Raw genomic sequence first — 20,964 nt, forward strand, 5'->3', positions numbered from 1 at the left:
AAAAAATAAAAAGAATGAAAAAATTCAAAAGAATCAACAGAATCAAAAGAATCAACAGAATCAAAGGATTAAAAAAATTAAAAGAATCAAAAGAATTAAACAAAATAAAAAGAATCAAAAGAATAAAAAAAAATCAAAAGAATCAAAAGAATTAAAAGAATCAAAATAATCAAAAGAATCAAAGGAATAAATTTTTTTTTTAAAATCAAAAGAATCAAAAGAACGACAAAAAATCAAAACAATCAAAGGAATAAAAAAATCAAAAAAAATCAATAAAAAAAATCAAAAGAATCAATAGAATCAAAAGAATGAATAAATCTAAAAGAATCATTAAAATCAAAAGAATCAAAACAATAAGAAAATGAAAAAAAAAACAAAATAATCAACAGAATCAAAAGAATAAAAAAATCAAAATAATAAAAGAATCAAAAGAATCAGAAGAATCAAAAGAATCAAAAGCAACAAAATAATGAAAAAAAATCAAAATAATCGACAGAATCAGAAGAATAAAAAGAATTAAAATATAAAAAAATCAAAAGAATCAAAAGAACAAAAAAAGTTAAAAGAATCAAAGGAATAAAAAAACAAAAAGAATCAAAAGAATAAAAAAATCAAAAAAATCAAAAGAATGAAAAGAATCAAAATAATCAACAGAATCAAAAGAATCAAAGGAATAAAAAAAATCAAAAGAATCAAAAGATTCAATCGAATCAAAAAAATCAAACGAATAAAAACAAATCAGAGGAATCAAAAGAATCGAAAGGATCAATCGAATCAAAAGAATTAAAAGAATGAAAAAAACAAAAAAAATCAAAAGGGTCAAAAGTATCAGCAGAACAAAAATATTCAAAAGAATAAATAAAACTAAAGAATCAAATGAATCATGAAAATAAAAAGGATAAAAAGAATTCTTAGAATCAGAAATATAAAAAAAATAAAAGAATTAAAATAATCAAAAAAATTAATAGAATGCAAAGAATCAAAAAAATCAATAGATGCAAAAAAAACAACACAAAAATTGAATAGTAAATAATAAGAATTAAATAGAAATAAGAATAAATAATAAAGACTAAATATTAAATATTAGAGGAAATAAAGAACAAAGACTAAAGAATAGGACGCTCGGTCTAATATAATCCAACCCAGACTAAAGAATAGGACTGTCGGTCCAATAGAGTCCAATAGGGTTAAAGACTAGAGAGTAGGATTTAGGACTAAAAATTAAAGACTGAAGACTACAAAATTAAAGACTAAAGGACTTATGACTAAGGACTAAAGAATAATGAATAACTCTTTACTTTTCATTTCTCATTTCTTATTTCCCACTTTTCAATTCTCACCTCTCATTTCTCACCTCTCACTACTCGTCACTTACTACATAATTCTCACCTTTCACTCCTTATTTCTCACTTTCCACTTCTTACTTCCCGCAAGTCACTTCAAATTTCTCATTTTTCAATTCCCACTTCTCTTATCTCACTTTTCACCTTTCACTTCTTTCTTCTTACTTCTGCTTTCATCTCCTTTTTACTGATCTGTTCTCACTGCTGCCTTCACACTTCACACTTCTCACTACCCATTTCTCACTTCGCACTTCTCACTTTTTACTTCTAACTTCCTAGTCCAAGTATCTAGCTTCGAGGAGTCCAAGAGTCCGGAATTCCAAGAATCCAAGAGTTCAAAAGTCTAAGTTAGTCTAAGAGTTTAAAAGTTCAAGAGTCTAAAAGTCCAAAATGCCAAGATTCAAAAAGTCCAAGAGTTCAAGAGTCTGAAAGTTCAAAAGAAGAAGTGTCCAAGAGTCCAAGGGTCCAAGAGTGCAGAAGCCTAAGGCTCCAAAAGTGCAAGAGTTCAAAAGACTAAAAGTTGCACAGTTCAATAGTCCAAGAACCCAAGAGTCCAAAAGTCCAATAACCCAAGTGTTCAAGATTTTCTTTCGGCTGTAATTTAATGCTTGGAACTTTTGGTCTATTAGACTTTTAAACTCTTTGACTCTTGAACTCCTGGATTCTTAGACCCTAGGATTTTTGGACTCTCGAACTCTTCGATGGCCTTTCAATCTTGACAATATCAAAACACTGTTATTTAATTATGTCCAACGTTTTGGTCCGTTTGGGACCTTCCTCAGGGACTCAATTCTTACAGATTTATCCTCAACTGGGATTCTGCTGAACCATTAATTGTCACGAAGTCAGGATTTTCGCACCTCGTGTATGGTAAAACCCTTTCCGCTTATCGTTCTTTAGAATTTAGTATCTGGCACAAGATCGATCCCCATTGGACAAGATTAAGGTCACTTCTGACGGAATGCAAGTTTAAAAGGGCTCGCGTTTTCGGGGGCACACCACTCGATACGGAAGCAACGCACAACTGTCATTTTTATTTTTTCGCGCATGCTGCGACGCAACAAAAATGACAGTTGTCCGCCGCCTCCGTATCGAGTGGTGTGCTCCCGAAAACGCGAGCACTTTGAAACTTGGATTCTGTCAGGAGTGACCTTAAATAATAGTGTTAAATAATATTGTCAAGTTTGAAAGGCCATCGAAGCAAGAGTTCAAGAGTCCAAAAGTCCTAGGGTCTAAGAGTCCAGGAGTTCAAGAGTCCAAGAGTCTAAGTGTTTAAAAGTCTAATAGTCCAAGAGTTCAAAACGCTAAAAGTGCAAGAACCCAAGATTCCAAGAGTCAAAAGTCCAAGAGTTTAAAACTTCAATCATCCAAAAGTCCAAGATCCCAAAAGCCCAAGAGTCGAAGAGTCCTGAGTCCGAGAATAAAGCATAAGAATTAATGAATAAAGAATACATAATAAGGATTTAAGAATAGGGAATAACGAATAGAGATATTTTTCACTTCTCTGTTCTCACTTTTCAGTACTTATCACTCACTACATTTCTCACTTCAGCTGCTCACTTCTCAACTCAATAACTACATAATTCTCACTTCTCGGCTCTCACCTTTCACTTCTTATTTATTTTTCACTTTCCACTTTTTACTTTTCAGTTGTCACTTTTGTCTTCTCATTTATCATTTCTAACATCTTACTCTCACTTCTAACTTCTCACTTCTCACAGCTCACAGCTCATTTCTGACTTACATTTCCCACTTTTTACTTCTATGGTCTCATTTCTAACTTCTCACTTCTTACTACTCACTTTGCGTTTTTTTCTTGCTACTTACCATGTAAGAATATTTTGTTCATCTATTCGGCCAAATGACACCCTATTAAAAGTTCTGACAACTGTTATCAAACCCCAATTAACGCACGTTCTTCTCCCACAGTCCGAATTGGACGTCCTGGAGCCAACGCAGGGCATGCCGCTGGACGTGGCCGTCTCGTTCCTGCAGCGCCTAGTCAACATGGCCGACGTGCTGATCTTCGCCAGCAGTCTGAACTTCGGCGAGCTGGAAGCCGAGAAGAACATGTCCAGCGGGGGAATCCTGCGGCAGTGTTTGCGGCTGGTGTGTACCTGCGCCGTCCGGAACTGTCTCGAGTGCAAGGAGCGAACCCGCGGGCTCTACAACGGAATGTCGCTCAAAGACATTCCGGGCGGGGCGCATCTGCAGGCGCTGATCCGAGGCGCGCAGACCACCTCCAAGACAATCATTGAATCGCTGTCCGGACCGATGAGTCCGGTCAAGGACCCGGAAAAGCTGCTGCAGGACATGGACATCAACCGGCTGAGGGCGGTCATCTACCGGGACGTGGTAAGTTTGCCGAGAAAAATGATTGTTTTTGTTTTTTCAAGCCAGGCGGCGCGTTACATTTGTGGGTGCTGTTGGGCGCCAAATGTTGCCATTCTTGTTCTGAAGTCGCTGCCTGGTCCCTTACCTCCCCCTTCCCTCTTGGTAGCCCGAATAAAAATGCAGGTGGTGGATTATACATCAAAGATTGAACTCTTCCGCCTTTTCACGAACTAATTAAGTCCATCAACAGATCACAATCTGCTTCATTCCCTAGAGATTTTTGCGTAGTTCAACCAACCATTTTTAATAGTCCCGAACATCTAAACCTGAACGCCGCACAATACATTTTTATTCGGGAAAGACAACCGGAAGGACGCCTAATTTTTCATCTAAAGAAACGTCTGTTCCAGGAGGAGACCAAACAGGCCCAGTTCCTCTCGCTGGCCATCGTCTACTTCATCTCGGTGCTGATGGTGTCCAAGTACCGGGACATCCTGGAGCCGCCACCGGAGCTGCAGATCCACCGCAACTCATCGCCGGTGATGCAACGCCAAACGCCTACCCAAGGTAAGTCGTCACCGTTACCAAACCTTGGTTAGATTGCCTCCTTCACCTCTTTCTCTGTTCCCACTCTGTCGAACCGAGTTCTCTGTATCTTTCCGAGTAGCTACTTTATTCGCTGTATGTTGCGCTATTCGATGACCCGCGTATTACGGCTTTGCCGATCTGAACTGCGAATCATAATTCCTCGCTGTTTCTGGCCGTAATTAAACCTTTGCTGATATAATTTTGCTTTCAAATAATTTCAAGAAAATTGTTTTGATTCCGAGAAGACTGTCAGTATTAAATCGACCGAAATATCACATGCCTAACAGTTACTGTGTTGCCAGTCTTCTCGGTTCGCCATCTTCAGTTTTTCCCCAAGCTTCATCTTTGCGTTCCGCCAATTCATCTCCTTTTGTTCGATTCTTGGTTCATTTAGCTGCATCAGTCCTACTTATCATAAGCCAAGAAATGTGCCTTTCGTAAGATGACCAGCAGAAAAGGTTGGGAGTTCAATGGAAATCGGGCCGCTCGGGGGCGCCGCTGTGAATAGGAAGAAAATGAGCGAAACTTCTTCGTCGGTTGTCGTCGTACTTGATGGCCATGTATAGAAGCAAAACGAACTTGTTGGTACCCCTCCGCTCTGTGGCATAATGCACTAACGGCGAACGGAGAAATCCCCTGTGGGGAATTTCCGTGCGGGTGGTGGCCAGCTTTATGGGGCTTTGCACCAGTAACGGTAATGGATGTATAAATAGATATGGGCTTCGTCTCGCGGTTCGGATGGTGGTAGATGAATAGTTTATTGGATTGAACATCGGGAACGAACGAGATACTTGGGAATGATAAAATAAAACTTTGCGGAATTATACCGCTGGGAGCGAAAAAGCTATGAGGAATGGTGCCTTTACTTAGGGATAGTTTTCTTGTGCAGAATTTTGAATGTGCAGACTAATGTAATTTCTATTTTATACTTCGTGATATCAATCGTATTCTACTCAAATACATTTAGAGCTGATAAATTGGTTCTCTGACAGATGTTTTATCGAATATTCGTTAGACCAAATTTATTTTGACTGATCGACACAAAATAGTGCAAGAATAACAATGAGGAGCTATACAAGAGGACTTAAAGCTATACAATTTAGTTTGACTCAATTGACACTGATCCAAAATTAGATATAGGGGGAGATCCCCCAGTGCCGGGCGGCTTTGGTACAGTTCGTCAAATGGCATTTCGTTGGATGATATTTGATCGAGTGACATTTAGCCGAAAGGACATTTGATAGAAGGAACATTTAGTCGAATGGACATTTGGTCAAATGTAAATTTAGTCGAAAGGACATTTGGTCGAAATAAAATTTAGTTAAATGTTGAAAGCGAATTTCAGTCGGTACTAGGTAATTTTATAAAATGGGTAATTCGTCAATAGATTTGATTAAATTTGAATAAATAATCCACAAGAGACAGGGATGAACTGATTAAAGGAAGTACGGAAAATACAATATGGAAGCTAATGAGGATTTTTCACCCGACCAAGCCGAAACTTCTGAAGTTCCTGGTGGACTGTAGAAAATTTGGAAACCTATAGAAACAGCAAAATATTAGGTACTGATCAAGAAATACAAATACAATGATCCAATGTTATTTTGCCAATACTTCATTGTAGTCGGGTTTGGAACATTTCGTTGATTGACATTTGAGTCGAATGGCATTTGCTAAAATGGTATTTCGTTGAAAGGACGTTTGGTCGAAGGGACATTTGATCAAATGGAGATGGTTTTGTTATTCTTTTCATTGATAGCTACTCTTTCTTTTACTCAATATTCATACAATGATTAGTTCAGTATAAAATTCACTTCCTACCATATTTCGTTAATTATTTGATGAAAATTTAATTTCGACAAAATGGCCATATTGCTTTACGTCTTTCTGACCAAGTGTCATTCCACGAAACATCATTCGACTAAATGTCTTTTGACCAGGTGGTATACTACCCATAATCGCAATCGTGTCCCATGTGATTAGGAAACCCAGAAAATATGGGACAGATTTGCGATCATAGGCAGCATAGATTCATTACAGTCGGTTAGAGGGCTTTGCTAAAAAAGTCAATAACCTCTCGGGAATGTATATATTCCATTCGGAGGAATCACGGAATGTCATTCGACGAAATGTACCAAAATTATTGATTCCATTTTCGATTAGATGTCCATTCGACCAAATGTCTTTGACCAAATGAACGAAGATTCTTCATTCATAAAATCTGCTTTCAACTGTCAATTCGACCAAATGTTCATTCGACGTAATGTCCTTTCGACCAATCGTGGACTAAAAATGCATTTTCGACTAAAGGTCCATTCGGCCAAATGTTCATCCGACTAAATGTTATTCGACGAAATGGTATAGATTCGTGCCGGATACTTAAGCCAATTACCGAAATATTCTCTAAATATCCTCATAATGTTTACATCTATACCAAATACAAAAAAAAGATCATTGATGACACATACAAAGTATATTTGATCATTTGAACACGTTTTTCGACGATTTATTTTGAAGATTAATTTTAGTTAAAATGTTCATGGTTCAGAAAAGTGTCCCCTAGTACCGGACACTATTACATCATGTTCAAATTTGACCAACTTCCTGTTACATAAGTAAAGACACCATTCAGAAAAGTAATATTTTTCACATGCTTTTAGTTGCAGTTATTTAGATGTGTTCGAGGAACTCATTTGACCCTCGAGTTACATTTCTTAAATCCTACCGCACACTCTCACCTTTTTCAATATCATCTTCAATTTTTGTTCCGTGGCTTTCTGATGCCTTAACAAGAAAAAACATTTGAATTCAAGTGAGTTTAACAAAACAGCTTTGCAAATAATGACTAGTTGGTCACATATATATATGGTCAATATGACCAATATTCACCATATCCAAAAAATCAGAATCCATTCGATTCATTTTAGTATTGTTGATTCATACCTTCCAAAGTAAGGCAAAGCATGGACATTTTTGGCATTTTTGATCAATATCAAATTTTGTACAAAGTTCACAAAATGAGGATCTAATATTCCATGCAGGTATAGAGCTTTTCATTAGCTTCCTTTTGTACTACATAACATGGAGAAGAGATCTCTGCAAGGGTCGTTTTTGCCAAGTGTCCGGTATTGGGAGGCGTCTGTTGCCGGGGATCACTCCATAAACAACTTATCACACAACTGCAATAAGGACAGGTTATTCAGCGGATAGAAACAGAATCAGGATTTATTTAGAAATTCAGTGTAGCGAAAAACTCAATTTCTCAAACCTCCTGCATGATGCAAATCAAGCGCGAGTCACATCTCACCAGACGCATGACCAGATAATCGTTAGTTATTCTACTATCGATCTGCATCATTGAATGATATTTTCGTGTTCTTCTTTGATGAATGCATTGAACTAACTTTCTTCGCATAAAGAAACGGATAACAATGATTAAACAATTTGTACATAAAATGCATCTCAATTAGGTTTTGATGATTTTGAGCAAAATCATTTTTCGACAAATCTCGCTGAAAGTCTTGTTCGAATAAGTCATACGGCCGAATAGGTCATTTGGCCGAATCGGACATTTGACCAAATAGGACATTTGACCGAATAGGAAAGTGGGCTGAATAGGACATTTGGCTGAAATGGTCATTGGGCTGAACAGGTTATTTAAAAAGTGAGAAATGAGGTGTGAAAAGTGAGACATCTCATTTCCTACTACTTACTGTGAACTCTCACTGTGAAAAGTGAGTTGTTCGAGGTGAGAAGTTAGACGTTTTACTACTCACTTGTCACTTCTCACTTTTTACAGTGAAAAGTTTCACTTTTCAATGTGAGAAAATGAGTAGCAAATAGAAGAGTGTGGTGATACTTCTCACTTCTCACTCCTCTTTTCTCACATCGCAGTAATGACCCTTACTGTGTCTGGTGAGAAGAAAGAAGTGAGTAGTGAGACGTCTAACTTCATACTCCGCACTACTCACTTTTTACAGTGAGGAGTGAGAAGTAAGACATCTCACTTTTCATTTCTCTCTCTTTACAGAAAGATAAAAAGTGACAAGTGCGAAGTGAGTAGTGAGGCATCTCACTTCCCACTTTTCACAGTTAGATGTGAGAAATGAAGAATGCGAAGTGAGCAGTAAGACGTCTCACTACTCACTTCTCACTCCTCATCCTTTACGTCTCACTATGAAAAGTGATTAGTGTGAAGTGAGAAATTGGACGTCTCACTGCTCACTTCTCACCCCTCATTTCTCACTTATCACTTCTCACTACGTAAAGTGAGAGAAGCTAAGTAAGAGTGGAGGCGCCTTTATTCTCACTTTACTCTCACTCACTCACATGTGAGACGTCAAATGACACATTCGGCCGAATGACCTGTTCGGTCAAATGACTTATTTGGCCAAATAACCTATTCGACCAAATGACCCTTTCGGTCGCTTGAAAATTAGAGTATGAATCTACCAATATCGTGTCGGATGTACATCGCAACACTTTTCGAACATTGGCCACTTTTCTTTTCCTGACGTGTTATGACCGTTCAAATTGTTTCGAATGACTAACTTGCATCTGGTCAGCTCTCCAAGTCAGCAAACCACCATATGAATCCGGCAACTGCGCTAAACCAACGCTTTGTTAAGTGACGTTTCCACTTCCTGATCCGTGGACTGCAACCGATCAAACAGATCTTTTAGGAGGTTGCCAAATGAAAATCAATATCTTATCATTTTTTTCATCTGTATTTCTTATTTCGTAAACCTGTTTCTATATCTGCATTGAACTTTTGAATCACAATTATTGTTTTTTCCGCTAAATTTACCTTTTTAAAAAAATAAAAAAAATAAAATCCTAAAAGTGCTGCAATTCAAAAGATATTGGACAAATCGAGAAGGGTGAGGAGTTTGTGTAATAGAACTCAGTGGCGATAGACGAAAATCAAACCAGCATATAAATTCAAAGCCGCATTGTGGCATGGATTCTGCATGATTTCGATGGAATTGAGCTAGCCGCCGAACAAAACTAACTTTAGAAAACGTTCATTGGGATTGGAACGGGGGTCCTCCACAGACCAGATACCTGGGCGATGCTAGGGAGAAATTTTATCTTCTTGAACTTTTTCCAGTAACGAATCCAAGGGCCTTTATGTGTCCTTCGCATCTTATGGAATTAGTAATTCTGGAGTGATTTCATGAAGCTTGAGCAGCCGCGTGCCTAGTTTCATTGTAAATGATTTTATGGCCCCACCTATACCCCTTTTAGACTCTTGAATCTGACCCTTGTACAAATTTCAGAACCACTATTTTCATTGCATATTGAGTACTCCAGATGAATAAAAGTTTGCGTGATTCTGCTGTGTTCCTGTCGATGTATGCTGTCTTTCTCCAAAAGTATTCGTGATAGTTTTGTTGCAACTTGATTATCACCCGTCGAATTTCGCCTCGCCCAAAATTAATTAGTTAGCACAAACATTTATTTTGCATTCATAATTTAAGATATAACGTTTGCTCTGTGATTCGTTTTAATTTGACAGAGTTTACTTCAAAACTTATTTTTATTCCACTTGCCAAATTGGGTTCCATTTGCTTGGTTAGTTCTCGAGTAATGTTGAAATTTGTGTTTCATTGGTATTTGGTTCCATTTGCTTGATTAGTTCTCAAGCTTTGCAGAAATTTGTGTTTCATTTGTATGGGAGCCCCCCTTCTAGAGCGGATCTTGAACCATCTTAACAACCTTTATTGCCCCTCAAAAACCCCTGCATACAATTTTTCACGCCGATCGGTTCAGTAGTTTCCGAGTCTATCCAGTTTTCTGCGAGCGGTAATGTTACGAGCAATGTGACCAATGTCTAAATAAGAAGGTACTGATGGAGTGGATTCACACCTTCTTATTTGCCATATTGAACAAAATGCTCGGAACAGTCAATGGGTGCAGTTGAACCACCGACAAACCGACGGGCCTCTCTGATTCCAAAATTGGCAAAAAAAAATAATACAATCGTTTTACTCCGAGTGTAGTAACTCGTTTTGTTATTACTGACATTAACGTTTATGTGATAGGAAAAGTCAAGAAGAAGAAAAAGCAAAATGCTCGCAATTCACCAGCTGTTCGACGTCAACACTATATGTACGTTTCAAACAATCTACACAGCGATGTAGATAAAAACAACCAAGTAATAAAAAATCTTTTTTGATGCTTAAATCGACGTTGAAGACTTTACGATCATTACACACATTTTCGAAAGTCGAATGTTTTTCATTTGGCGAACGAATCCTATCATAAAATTCTCGATATTTATAATACCTAATATTGATTATTATTTGAGAGCTGATGAAATAAATTAAACTTGTGAGAGCTGTTGTGTAAACCATTGCACAGATGGAGATAGGTAATGAAAGGAGAGTAATTGCCAAGAAATTCGAACAACTGTATATGGGAAGGCACGTCGGTTTGTCGGTGGTTGAACTCCACAAACGTCAAAGCAGTGCCAGACAAGCTGGTGGCCATTACCGCTTCCGGAAAACCGGATAAGGGTCAGACAGACATAAATTCATTTTTATGTATATAGATATCCTACAACACGTCGAGATTAGTGTGCGAAAACACTGCGCATGGAGAAACTCAGTAGGAGAAGGAGGGGCAATATGCCCTAGCTAAGCAAAGGCTCCTTTACTTTCTTATCTAAAACGATTTTCATGGGTATTTTTACCTCATGCAACAGTTAAACAATATAGCTAGCTGATGCCATTTAAAAATTGTAGAAAATATTGATCATATTGATAATATTCGCATTTTTTGTTTGTTGAGGCGAGAAACCACTGCGTCCACTAATTGAACTTTTGTGGTGAATATTCGCATTTAAAAAAGTGGTGATATTTCGTTGCCGGTAAACTCATGAGGTAAAACGCCTTCAAGCTGGCAGCTCTTTGGGAATAACGCACCACGCGTCGTCGCACCACCACAGCATTCTAGTATGGATAGTGCGTGGAGACGCGTAGTACATTGTAGGTTAGTCCGCCTAGCTAGGGCGTTTTGCCACGCCGAAATATTAGATGCTTCATCAAAATGTGGAATATTTAGGTTTTTGCAACCTTCCTATCTTTTATTATGACACTTTTTACGCCTAGCATACATAATTTTAGGTCTAGTTTCGTTACGACCATACCAAATAGGGTAAATATGATGGAATACCCAAAAGGCGTTTTGCCTATAGACACTATAGGTTCTATAGACGAGCTGAGGCGAAGGCGAGTGTAGCCAAACGAACTGTCAGTTAGTGTAGCCAAACGAGCATGACGTCACTATTGCAACCCAAGCAACGCAGCGTGTGACGTCAAATTCGCGTGGTACACTGTGAAAAAGTGGAAAAACACACTTAATCGAAATAACCCAACCGTGCCTGCTCTCGTCTATGAAACCTATATAGTGTCTATAGTTTTGCCCCGGAGGGCGTTTTGGGGCTTCTTCCCTATCATTCTTTGTGTTCCTAATCAGTGCCGTCTCAATGTCAATTAAACTTTTGTCCCGAATGTAGATCTCAATTGAGTATTCCGATTCCCAGTCAGGGTTCTTATATCATCTTCCATTCATCTTGATCCCGGTCTATTTAATTGACAGCAGCAGATGCATTCATTCGATTGACTTTCAGTGTCATACCACGTCAGTTTGAAATTTTTCAGACCACCGAATGACGTGTATCTCATTTGGTAGAAATGAATCTCTCAATTGAAGAGAGGTACTGATCAATTGAGACGGCATGGAAAACGAAAATGAAAAAAAAAAAATGCTGACTAGGTTTACTATTCGGCGTTTAAATTAATCAACCGAAATTTATCGGCATTTATCAGCAAATTTATTCTAATGTGTTTCCATTAAGTTCGAGCAGCCGCATGCCCGTCCAGTTTCATTGGTATTACTGACCCTGCTCTCCCCATTTTGAACCCGGCCTGGTAGAGTGGTAGGTCAGACTGAATTGAAAATGTAATTTTGAAAACTACTAATTTGTAAAGTACTCTACCATTGAGATCCCTACATTCGGCCCTAAAGTCAGTCAATGTCATCCTATTCAAATGATGAAAGCATCGAAATCGAATAGAAATCATTAAAAATAAATTTTTGGAATGGTTTGATTTGATAAATTTTACGTATACAAGTCCAGAACATTGCTATGTTGTTCAATATACAGGCAAATAGAGGCGTATGTTTAGCAATAACTCGGATTCTTGACAGGTATTTCAGTCTGAAAATGTATCAGGACAAGGACATTTAGCTATTCTCATTGAGCATAAACAAAACCTCGAAGAATTCCGACGATCAGGTGTTGGATGCGAACTATTTGACAAAAATGTTTTCTTCCTGGGCTTTGAGTGGAGCAGGCTATTTGACATACAAGCATTTGGCATAACATCGCAGGGCATAACGGTCATTTGACATAATTGTAAACAGTGTTAAAAACCCAGTTAATATTTTTGGTTTTATGACAGTCTTGAAAACCACAATATGCTCTTCATGATATCTATAGAACCTGCATAAAACCAGAATGTCACGGGAGAAGTGAGGGTAATTTGTCCAAAAAGAGTAGGGTTGTTTCCCTCGATGCCGAATAACACCTTGCCGAAAAAGTCGTTTGGTCTATTTGGTAAACTGATCAAATGACCCTTTTTTTCAAAAATGTTATTTGGTCGGAAGAATCAAATGGCCCTTTTTGCAAAACGACCATTTCGACTAAACGACATTTTTAGCCAAGTAGCAAACGACATTTCGGTCAAATGAATTTCGACTAGATGACTTTCAGCTCAACGTGTGATGTATTCAGCCAAAATGGCTTTCTGCCGAACGACTTTCATCTAAACGATGGAGAAGCCGTTTACCCAAAGACCACAAGACTGAAAGCTGTATGGCCGAATAAACCATTAGGCCAAAACCCATCTGCTCGAAAATGTGATTTGCCCGCAATAGGCATACGGCTGAAAATGTCCTCTGGCCGAAAATTTCGTTTAGCCAAAATGAAGACAAAATTTTCAAAACGACTTATCTGCTTTTGTAAACAAAGATTCAAACGACGATTTGACGAATCTGATAGCTCTCCCACGCAAACCAACACCATCAATAGGTAGGTGAAGGTTTCCGTCAAATCGTCGTTTGAATCTTTGTTTACAAAAGCAGATAAGTCGTTTTGAAAATTTTGTCTTGAAATGATCGTTCGGCAGAATGGACCTTTTGCAGAAAATGTTATTTGGTCGTCATCTTTGACCATATACTCATTCAACCAATTATATTTTCGGTCGTATAACCCTTTCGGCCAAATGGACCTTTCTGCCAAAACCTATTCATTCAATCGACCATTTCAGCCAAACGACCTAGCTTTTGGGGCAAACGGCTTTTTGGGCCATATTGGGTATTGGGTTCGTACTCCTTTTTTCCTGCTTGTGCTTGTACTGCAATTAGAACGGAGAGGACTCAAAGCGGCCTCTGAAGTACGCTCTAGAAACTGCAGCCACAGCAAACGCAATGGGAGTGGATTTTTCTAGCCCGTGAAACGCAATTCACCTATACACAAGCTAACTTCCTCAATTTATGTTAAATTTCATTCGCCATAAAATGTTGGATGGTTTCAATTCGGCTCTCATGCAAGCAGTGCGGTACGACTTACAAGCAACACAATGCGACTTGTAAGTGCTGAAAAAAAGTGGAACGGAACATTCCGGCTGGTTCTAAGCGACCAGTGCATGGATTTTCAATCTGTTGTCGCTAACGAAGTCCTGAACACGGTGTCTTTTGTCCGAAAAGGTTTATTTTCAAAAAAACAGTGTCTCTAAAACACCTACTACCTACACGAAAGTATAGGTTTTCCTCCTTCACGTAGGTGCATTTTTCAAAAGTTCTATCAGGGGACATTTTTTATACATTTTGGGGGATTAATCGGCTATCATTTGAGATTTCTATGGAGTTTGCACTAAAAACAGTGAAAAAATAAAGTACTTCTTGATCCCTCGCTAAAACATTTCAGTTTACTCACTATATGAAAGAGGAAAGCATATACTTTCGGGTGGTGGGTGCTGCAGAGATAATATTTTTTGAAAAATAATATCTCCCCATATAGACACCGTGGATATCCTACAGATTGTAACTTGAAAGACACATAACAACTGTCCTAAAAACATCTGAGATATGTCTGAGCAAATTTTCCGATCCACGCTTTCTGTAGTGGTTGATATGATGTTAAGGCTCTCCCAGCGATTTCATCGCTGCGACGGCGACAACTAGCCGCCGCGATTCTATCGTTCAGTCGCTGCAGGCAATATTCCACATACGCTCCCAAACTAACGGCGACATAATCGCAGTCGCCAGGCGATAGAATCGCGTCGCGCGTGTTTGGGGGAATCTTTAAATAGTCTACAACAAATGTGACGGTGCTGCGCACAAAAAACAGAGGTATCTGGCTACTACGATCTCCCGTCTTTTCAAAGATGATACATATAAGAAGGCTTATTGGATGGTAGCTTTTCTGCAGTCATACGCATATTTGTCCCATGCTTGCTGGGATTTCCTATGTATATGAGACAGTTATGCGTATAACGGCAGTTTTGGTGGTTGAAGTATTTTTGACGTAGAATTTCGTCTTTCGGTAAGTTTTCGGTCATTCCAAAGTTTCAAATTTAGGACCGTCACGAAAAGAGGTCAGGAACTAAGAATCAATAACTCGGCCGGTTTTCAACGGATTTTGGAGATTTTTCCATTTTGTCCGATACTGCCCGAAACTGTCAAAGAGATGACATATCTCGTCTTGTGTTTCAAAATGTTTGACACTTTGTTGGTTGAAAAAAAATTAAGTCTAAAGTATTTTTCATCATGCAATTGTATGCGGTTTTTAGAGAAATTGAATTTTTATGAGCGAGCGGGTTGCAATTTTGGTGACTTTAAATGGCAGCTTTGCAGAAAAGAGGTCGTTCGGTCACCAAAATTGCCTTCCTCTCGCTTTAAATAAAAATCCACTTCTACATATGCCGTATCCTAACGGAACTATCAAATCTATACCTTCACTTCTAATTCTAACACGAAAATGTACGTCTGTAAGTTTGAAAGATGATTTTAGCATTTGCATATCATGATGCTTATATTTCCGCGCAGAAATCCTCAAATTACAAACCTCACCAATACGATTCCCTAGAGAACTTAGCAAAAATTTGAAATTCCGCCTCACTTTGCCGTCCCTTGATCAGGAAGGTAATCCGCCAGAATCCCTCAGGGGCAGCGAACGGCACATGCTCCGCGTCAAACACGAAATTTCTGAACCAGTAATGTCCAGCGGGAAACGGACACAGCCCATCGCCAAAACTCGGGAAATTGGAGGTATTTGAAAAAAGTTCTCGATACTCCTTGTAAGTGTCGTTCAGGAAGTGACAGAAGGGTCGCTGTGCAATCTTCAGTGGATAGTTGTTGAACTGGTTGTTACCCAGCCGGCTGTACGCCAAATCGATTTGAGCCTGTTGGGCGAAGAAAGTTGGCCAGTTACGATCGACGCACAGAATGGTAAATTACCGTTAAAGCGTTGTCCAGGTCGACGAAAACATCTACAGTCCCGTTCAGCACGGCCGTGGTCCGGTTAAACTTGGTGATGCGAAGTTTGGTGCGATAAATGTCGAACCCCTTCGTCTGCTCGGTTCGCTGGAAGACAAACTCCGGTTGGATGTCAACCGACAGCAGGAATGGAAGGATTCCCAGGAAGGCTACACCGCACACAGTGTTCATCGTGATTCTCTATCAATAGTATGTCAGGGTTTCAGTTTAAATGTGACAACGAGTAGTTGAATAACAATTTTAATTGGGTCAATTAGTTCACTTGTCTTTCTGGAACATGCGAATCTTCCATGTCAAACCATCATCATGTAGTCACGGCAACTCAGTGATTGAACACTGTTGGAATTGTAATTCGACTCGTCGGGGCTAGAAGACTGAGGAGTGAGCTGGACGATGAAACGATGTTTGACATATTCAGTTCGTGCTTCACCACCAGAATTTTCTAGAGAAGAAATGCAGAATCCCATAATTATGGAAGTGATTTCCAGACGCCATCCAGCAGGTAGAAGTTATCTCCGAATGTCAAAAAATAAAGCGTGCACCAGTTTAGAGCCTCCATGATCCAGTCACTTGGAAAGAAGAACAAGTGGATAAATAGAGTAGGGACCTTGGTTGGGACTAACATCTGGCATTGGGTAGCGAGAGGGGTCTTTCTGAGTACCTTCTTGGATGTCATCCAGTACAGCGAGGTCAAGCTGTGGTAAGAGTCCGTGGTGTCACACCAGCAAAAAGGGTGTTGGTGGTTAGAGGCCCTTGTGGCAGCAGTTCTGGTGGCCCTCAACCAAGGATCCCGTACCATCTTCAACGGCCGTACTGCCACCACCATTGATGCGATCACCGCCAGTCTGTTTTTTCTTTTATCCTAGTAGGAAAATCCAGCATTCCTCCACGGGAGCAACCACTGTTTAATTATCACAGCGTCAGCGGAAAAACCGGCTGCCATTGCGACGATGCTTATCGTTTCCTCCGAGACTCACTAGAAACCCAAACCGCCGACTCTTTCCCCAAGTTTGGCTTCTTTAAAAATTGTCATCCAGAAGCGTTTACGGCAGCTTGAATCCATAGCTGAGACCCGCAAATGCCACCCAGAGGCGTTTATGACGATTTGAATCCATATCTGAGACCCACAATGGCAGTAACCGAAGAATTTTCTTTTAGAAAATTGTCACCCAGAGACGTTTATGGCAGCTTGAATCCATATCTGAGACCCGCAAGGACAGTAACCGAAAAAAAATCTTTTGACAAATTGTCACCCAGGGGCATATTTGAGACCCGCAAGGGCGGTAACCAAAAAAATTTCTTTTGAAAAATTGTCACCCAAAAGCTCAAAATAATTTTCTTAACCCAGAACGTTTTTGGCAGCTTGAATCCATATCTGAAACCCGCAAATGCCATCCAGAGGCGTTTATGGCGATTTGAATCCATATCTGAGACCCACAAGGACGGCCACCGATACATTTTCTTTTAAAAATTTGTCACCCAAAAGCGTTTATGGCAGCTTGAATCCATATCTGGGACCCGCAAGAGAGGTAACCGAAAAAAAATCTTTTGAAAAATTGTCACACAGGGGCGTTTATGGTAGCTTGAATCCATATCTGAGACCCACAAGAGTGGCCACCGATACATTTTCTTTTATAAAATTGTCGCCCAGAGGCGTTTATGGCAGCTTGAATCCATTCTGAGACCCACACACAAGGAAGGCAATCGATACATTTTCTTTTAAAAATTTGTCACCCAAAGGCGTTTATGGCAGCTTGAATCCATATTTGAGACCCGCAAGGGCAGTAACCGAAAAATTTTCTTTTGACAAATTGTCACCCAGAGGCATATGTGAGACCCGCAAGGGTGATAACCGAAAAATTTTATTTTAGTAAATTGTCACCCAGAAGCGTTTATGGAAGCTTGAATCCATATCTACCGAAAACATTTCTATTGACAAATTGTCACCCAGAGGCGTTTATGGCAGCTTAAATCCATATCTGAGACCCGAAAATGCCATCCAGAGGCGTTTATGGCGATTTGAATCCATATCTGAGACCCACAAGGGCAGTAACCGAAGAATTTTCTTTTAGAAAATTGTCACCCAGAGGCATATCTGAGACTCACAAGGGTGATAACCGAAGAATTTTCTTTTAGAAAATTGTTACCCAGAAGCGTTTATGGAAGCTTGAATCCATATCTGAGACCCGCAAGGGCAGTAACCGAAGAATTTTCTTTTGCTAAATTGTCACCCAGAGGCGTTGTCATCAAGTTGCCATTTGAATCCATATCTGAGACCCGCAAGGGCGGTAGCCGAAAAAAATTCTTTTTCTAAATTGTCACCCAGAGGCGTTTATGGCAACTTGAATCCATATCTGAGACCCGCAGATGCCAACCGGAGGCGTTTATGGGGATTTGAATCCATATCTGAGACCCCCAAGGGCGGCCACCGATAAATTTTCTTTTAAAAAATTGTCACCCAGAGGCGTCAATGGCGATTTGAATCCATATCTGAGACCCAGAAGGACGGCCACTGATACATTTTCTTTTAAAAATTTGTCACCCAAAAGCGTTTATGGCAGCTTGAATCCATATCTTGGACCCGCAAGAGAGGTAACCGAAAAAAAATCTTTTGAAAAATTGTCACACAGGAGCGTTTATGGTAGCTTGAATCCATATCTGAGACCCACAAGGAGGGCCACCGATAAATTTTCTTTTACAAAATCGTCACCCAGAGGCGTTTATGGCGATTTGAATCCATTCTGAGACCCACAAGGACGGCAACCGATGCATCTTCTTTTAAAAAATTTTCACCCAAAGGCGTTTATGGCAGCTTGAATCCATATTTGAGACCCGCAAGGGCAGTAACCGAAAAATTTTCTTTTGACAAATTGTCACCCAGAGGCATATCTGAGACCCGCAAGGGTGATAACCGAAGAATTTTCTTTTAGAAAATTGTCACCCAGAAGCGTTTATGGAAGCTTGAATCCATATCTACCGAAAACATTTCTATTGACAAATTGTCACCCAGAAGCGTTTATAGAAGCTTGAATCCTTATCTGAGATCCGCAAATGCCATCCAGAGGCGTTTATGGCGATTTGAATCCATATCTGAGACCCGCAAGGGCAATAACCGAAGAATTCTCTTTTAGAAAATTTTTACCCAGAGGCGTTGTCATCAAGCTGCCATTTGAATCCATATCTGAGACCCACAAGGGCGGTAGCCGAAAAAATTTCTTTTGCTAAATTGTCACCCAGAGACGTTTATGGCAACTTAAATCCATATCTGAGACCCGCAAATGCCACCCAGAGGCGTTTATGGCGATTTGAATCCATATCTGAGACCCACAAGGACGGCCACCGATAAATTTTCTTTTAAAAATTTGTCACCCAAAAGCGTTTATGGCAGCTTGAATCCATATCTGGGACCCGCAAGAGAAGTAAGCGAAAAAAAATCTTTTGAAAAATTGTCACACAGGGGCGTTTCTGGTAGCTTGAATCCATATCTGAGACCCACAAGAGCGGCCACCGAGACATTTTATTTTATAAAATGTTCGCCCAGAGGCATATCTGAGACCCGCAAGGGTGATAACCGAAGAATTTTTTTTTAGAAAATTGTCACCCAGAAGCGTTTATGGAAGCTTGAATCCATATCTGAGACCCGCAAGGGCGGTAACCGAAAACATTTCTTTTGACAAATTGTCACCCAGAGGCGTTTATGGCAGCTTAAATCCATATCTGAGATCCGAAAATGCCATCCAGAGGCATTTATGGCGATTTGTATCCATATCTGATACCCGCAAGGGCAGTAACCGAAGAATTTTCTTTTAGAAAATTTTCACCCAGAGGCGTTGTCATCAAGCTGCCATTTGAATCCATATCTGAGACCCGCAAGGGCGGTAGCCGAAAAAATTTCTTTCGCTAAATTGTCATCCAGTGGCGTTTATGGCAACTTGAATCCATATCTGAGACCCACAAGGACGGCCACCGATACATTTTATTTTAAAAATTTGACACTCAAAAGCATTTATGGCAGCTTGAATCCATATCTGGGACCCGCAAGAGAGGTAACCGAAAAAAAATCTTTTGAAAAATTGTCACACAGGGGCGTTTATGGTAGCTTGAATCCATATCTGAGACCCGCAAGGGCAGTAACCGAAAAAAAATTCTTTTGACCAATTGTCACCCAGAGGCATATCTAAGACCCGCAAGGGTGATAACCGAAGAATTTTCTTTTAGAAAATTGTCACCCAGAGGCGTTTATGGCAGCTTGAATCCATATCTGAGACCCGCAAGGGCAGTAACCGAAGAATTTTCTTTTAGAAAATTGTCACCCAGAGGCGTTGTCACCAAGCTGCCATTTGAATCCATATCTGAGACCCGCAAGAGAGGTAACCGAAAAAAAATCTTTTGAAAAATTGTCACACAGGGGCGTTTATGGTAGCTTGAATCCATATGTGAGACCCACAAGAGCGGCCACCGATACATTTTATTTAAAAAAAATTGTCGCCCAGAGGCGTTTATGGCGAGATGCGGAAGAATTCCTCCGGAAGTTCCTCCAGGAATTCCTCCGGAAGATCCTCCAGGAATTCCTCCGGAAGTTCCTCCAGGAATTCCTCCGGAAGTTCCTCCAGGAATTCCTCCGGAAGCTCCTCCAGGAATTCCTCCGAAAGTTCCTCCAGAAGCTCCTCCAGGAATTCCTCCGGTGCACACGATACGGCATGACTTGAACAGCCGCCCGGTCGTTAAGCTACTAGAGAAGTTGCAACTTTTCAAACAGCAAATGGGTCTGTCCGAAAATTTTTGGTGAAGTTCACCTTTCTTCACTTTTCAGCTCACTTCCAGACACATTCATAGTCGGCTCCGGACTGTCAATATTCGGTTGAATATTAGTCATTTAATATTTATGCACATTCTACAAATTGTTAAATTATCTGAAATCTGAACATGTTTTAAATGACTAAAGTAATTTATGACATAGAACTAAATGCGATTTTCATCCACGAGGCACTTTCAACGGTAAACTGTTTTTTTCTGGAGTAGTCGTCTGACTATGTCATTCTATGTTTTGAATAATCATGCGATGTATGTCAAAATCCATGAAGATTGGTATAGGCCGACCCTTGTGACTACCATCGATTATTTTTGTACCATG

The 20,964-nt window shown here is 39.7% G+C and overlaps 2 protein-coding genes across 18 annotated transcripts in view; one reads left to right on the forward strand and one right to left on the reverse strand.

Annotated features, from left to right (window-relative positions):
* The window catches only part of LOC134206396 (neurobeachin), a 486,080-nt gene that overhangs the window by 372,347 nt on the left and 92,769 nt on the right, over positions 1-20,964 (forward strand). For 10 of the 17 annotated variants that reach the window (XM_062682098.1, XM_062682101.1, XM_062682100.1 and 7 more), the window contains 2 exons: positions 3,273-3,698; positions 4,073-4,244. In XM_062682098.1, the coding sequence (XP_062538082.1) occupies positions 3,273-3,698; positions 4,073-4,244 (598 nt within the window). The remainder of the gene's footprint in view (positions 1-3,272; positions 3,699-4,072; positions 4,245-20,964) is intronic. The other 7 variants (XM_062682099.1, XM_062682105.1, XM_062682108.1 and 4 more) reach the window with 1 other exon arrangement.
* On the reverse strand, positions 15,358-16,463 carry LOC134206398 (uncharacterized). The gene is made up of 2 exons (XM_062682115.1): positions 15,792-16,463; positions 15,358-15,736 (listed from the first exon to the last, which is right to left on the reverse strand). The coding sequence occupies exons 1-2, from the start codon at positions 15,999-16,001 to the stop codon at positions 15,401-15,403; spliced, it is 546 nt and encodes a 181-aa protein (XP_062538099.1). The 5' UTR covers positions 16,002-16,463; the 3' UTR covers positions 15,358-15,400.

Source organism: Armigeres subalbatus, chromosome 1 (assembly GCF_024139115.2).
Source record: "Armigeres subalbatus isolate Guangzhou_Male chromosome 1, GZ_Asu_2, whole genome shotgun sequence".
In the NCBI taxonomy this organism is placed as follows: domain Eukaryota; kingdom Metazoa; phylum Arthropoda; class Insecta; order Diptera; family Culicidae; genus Armigeres; species Armigeres subalbatus.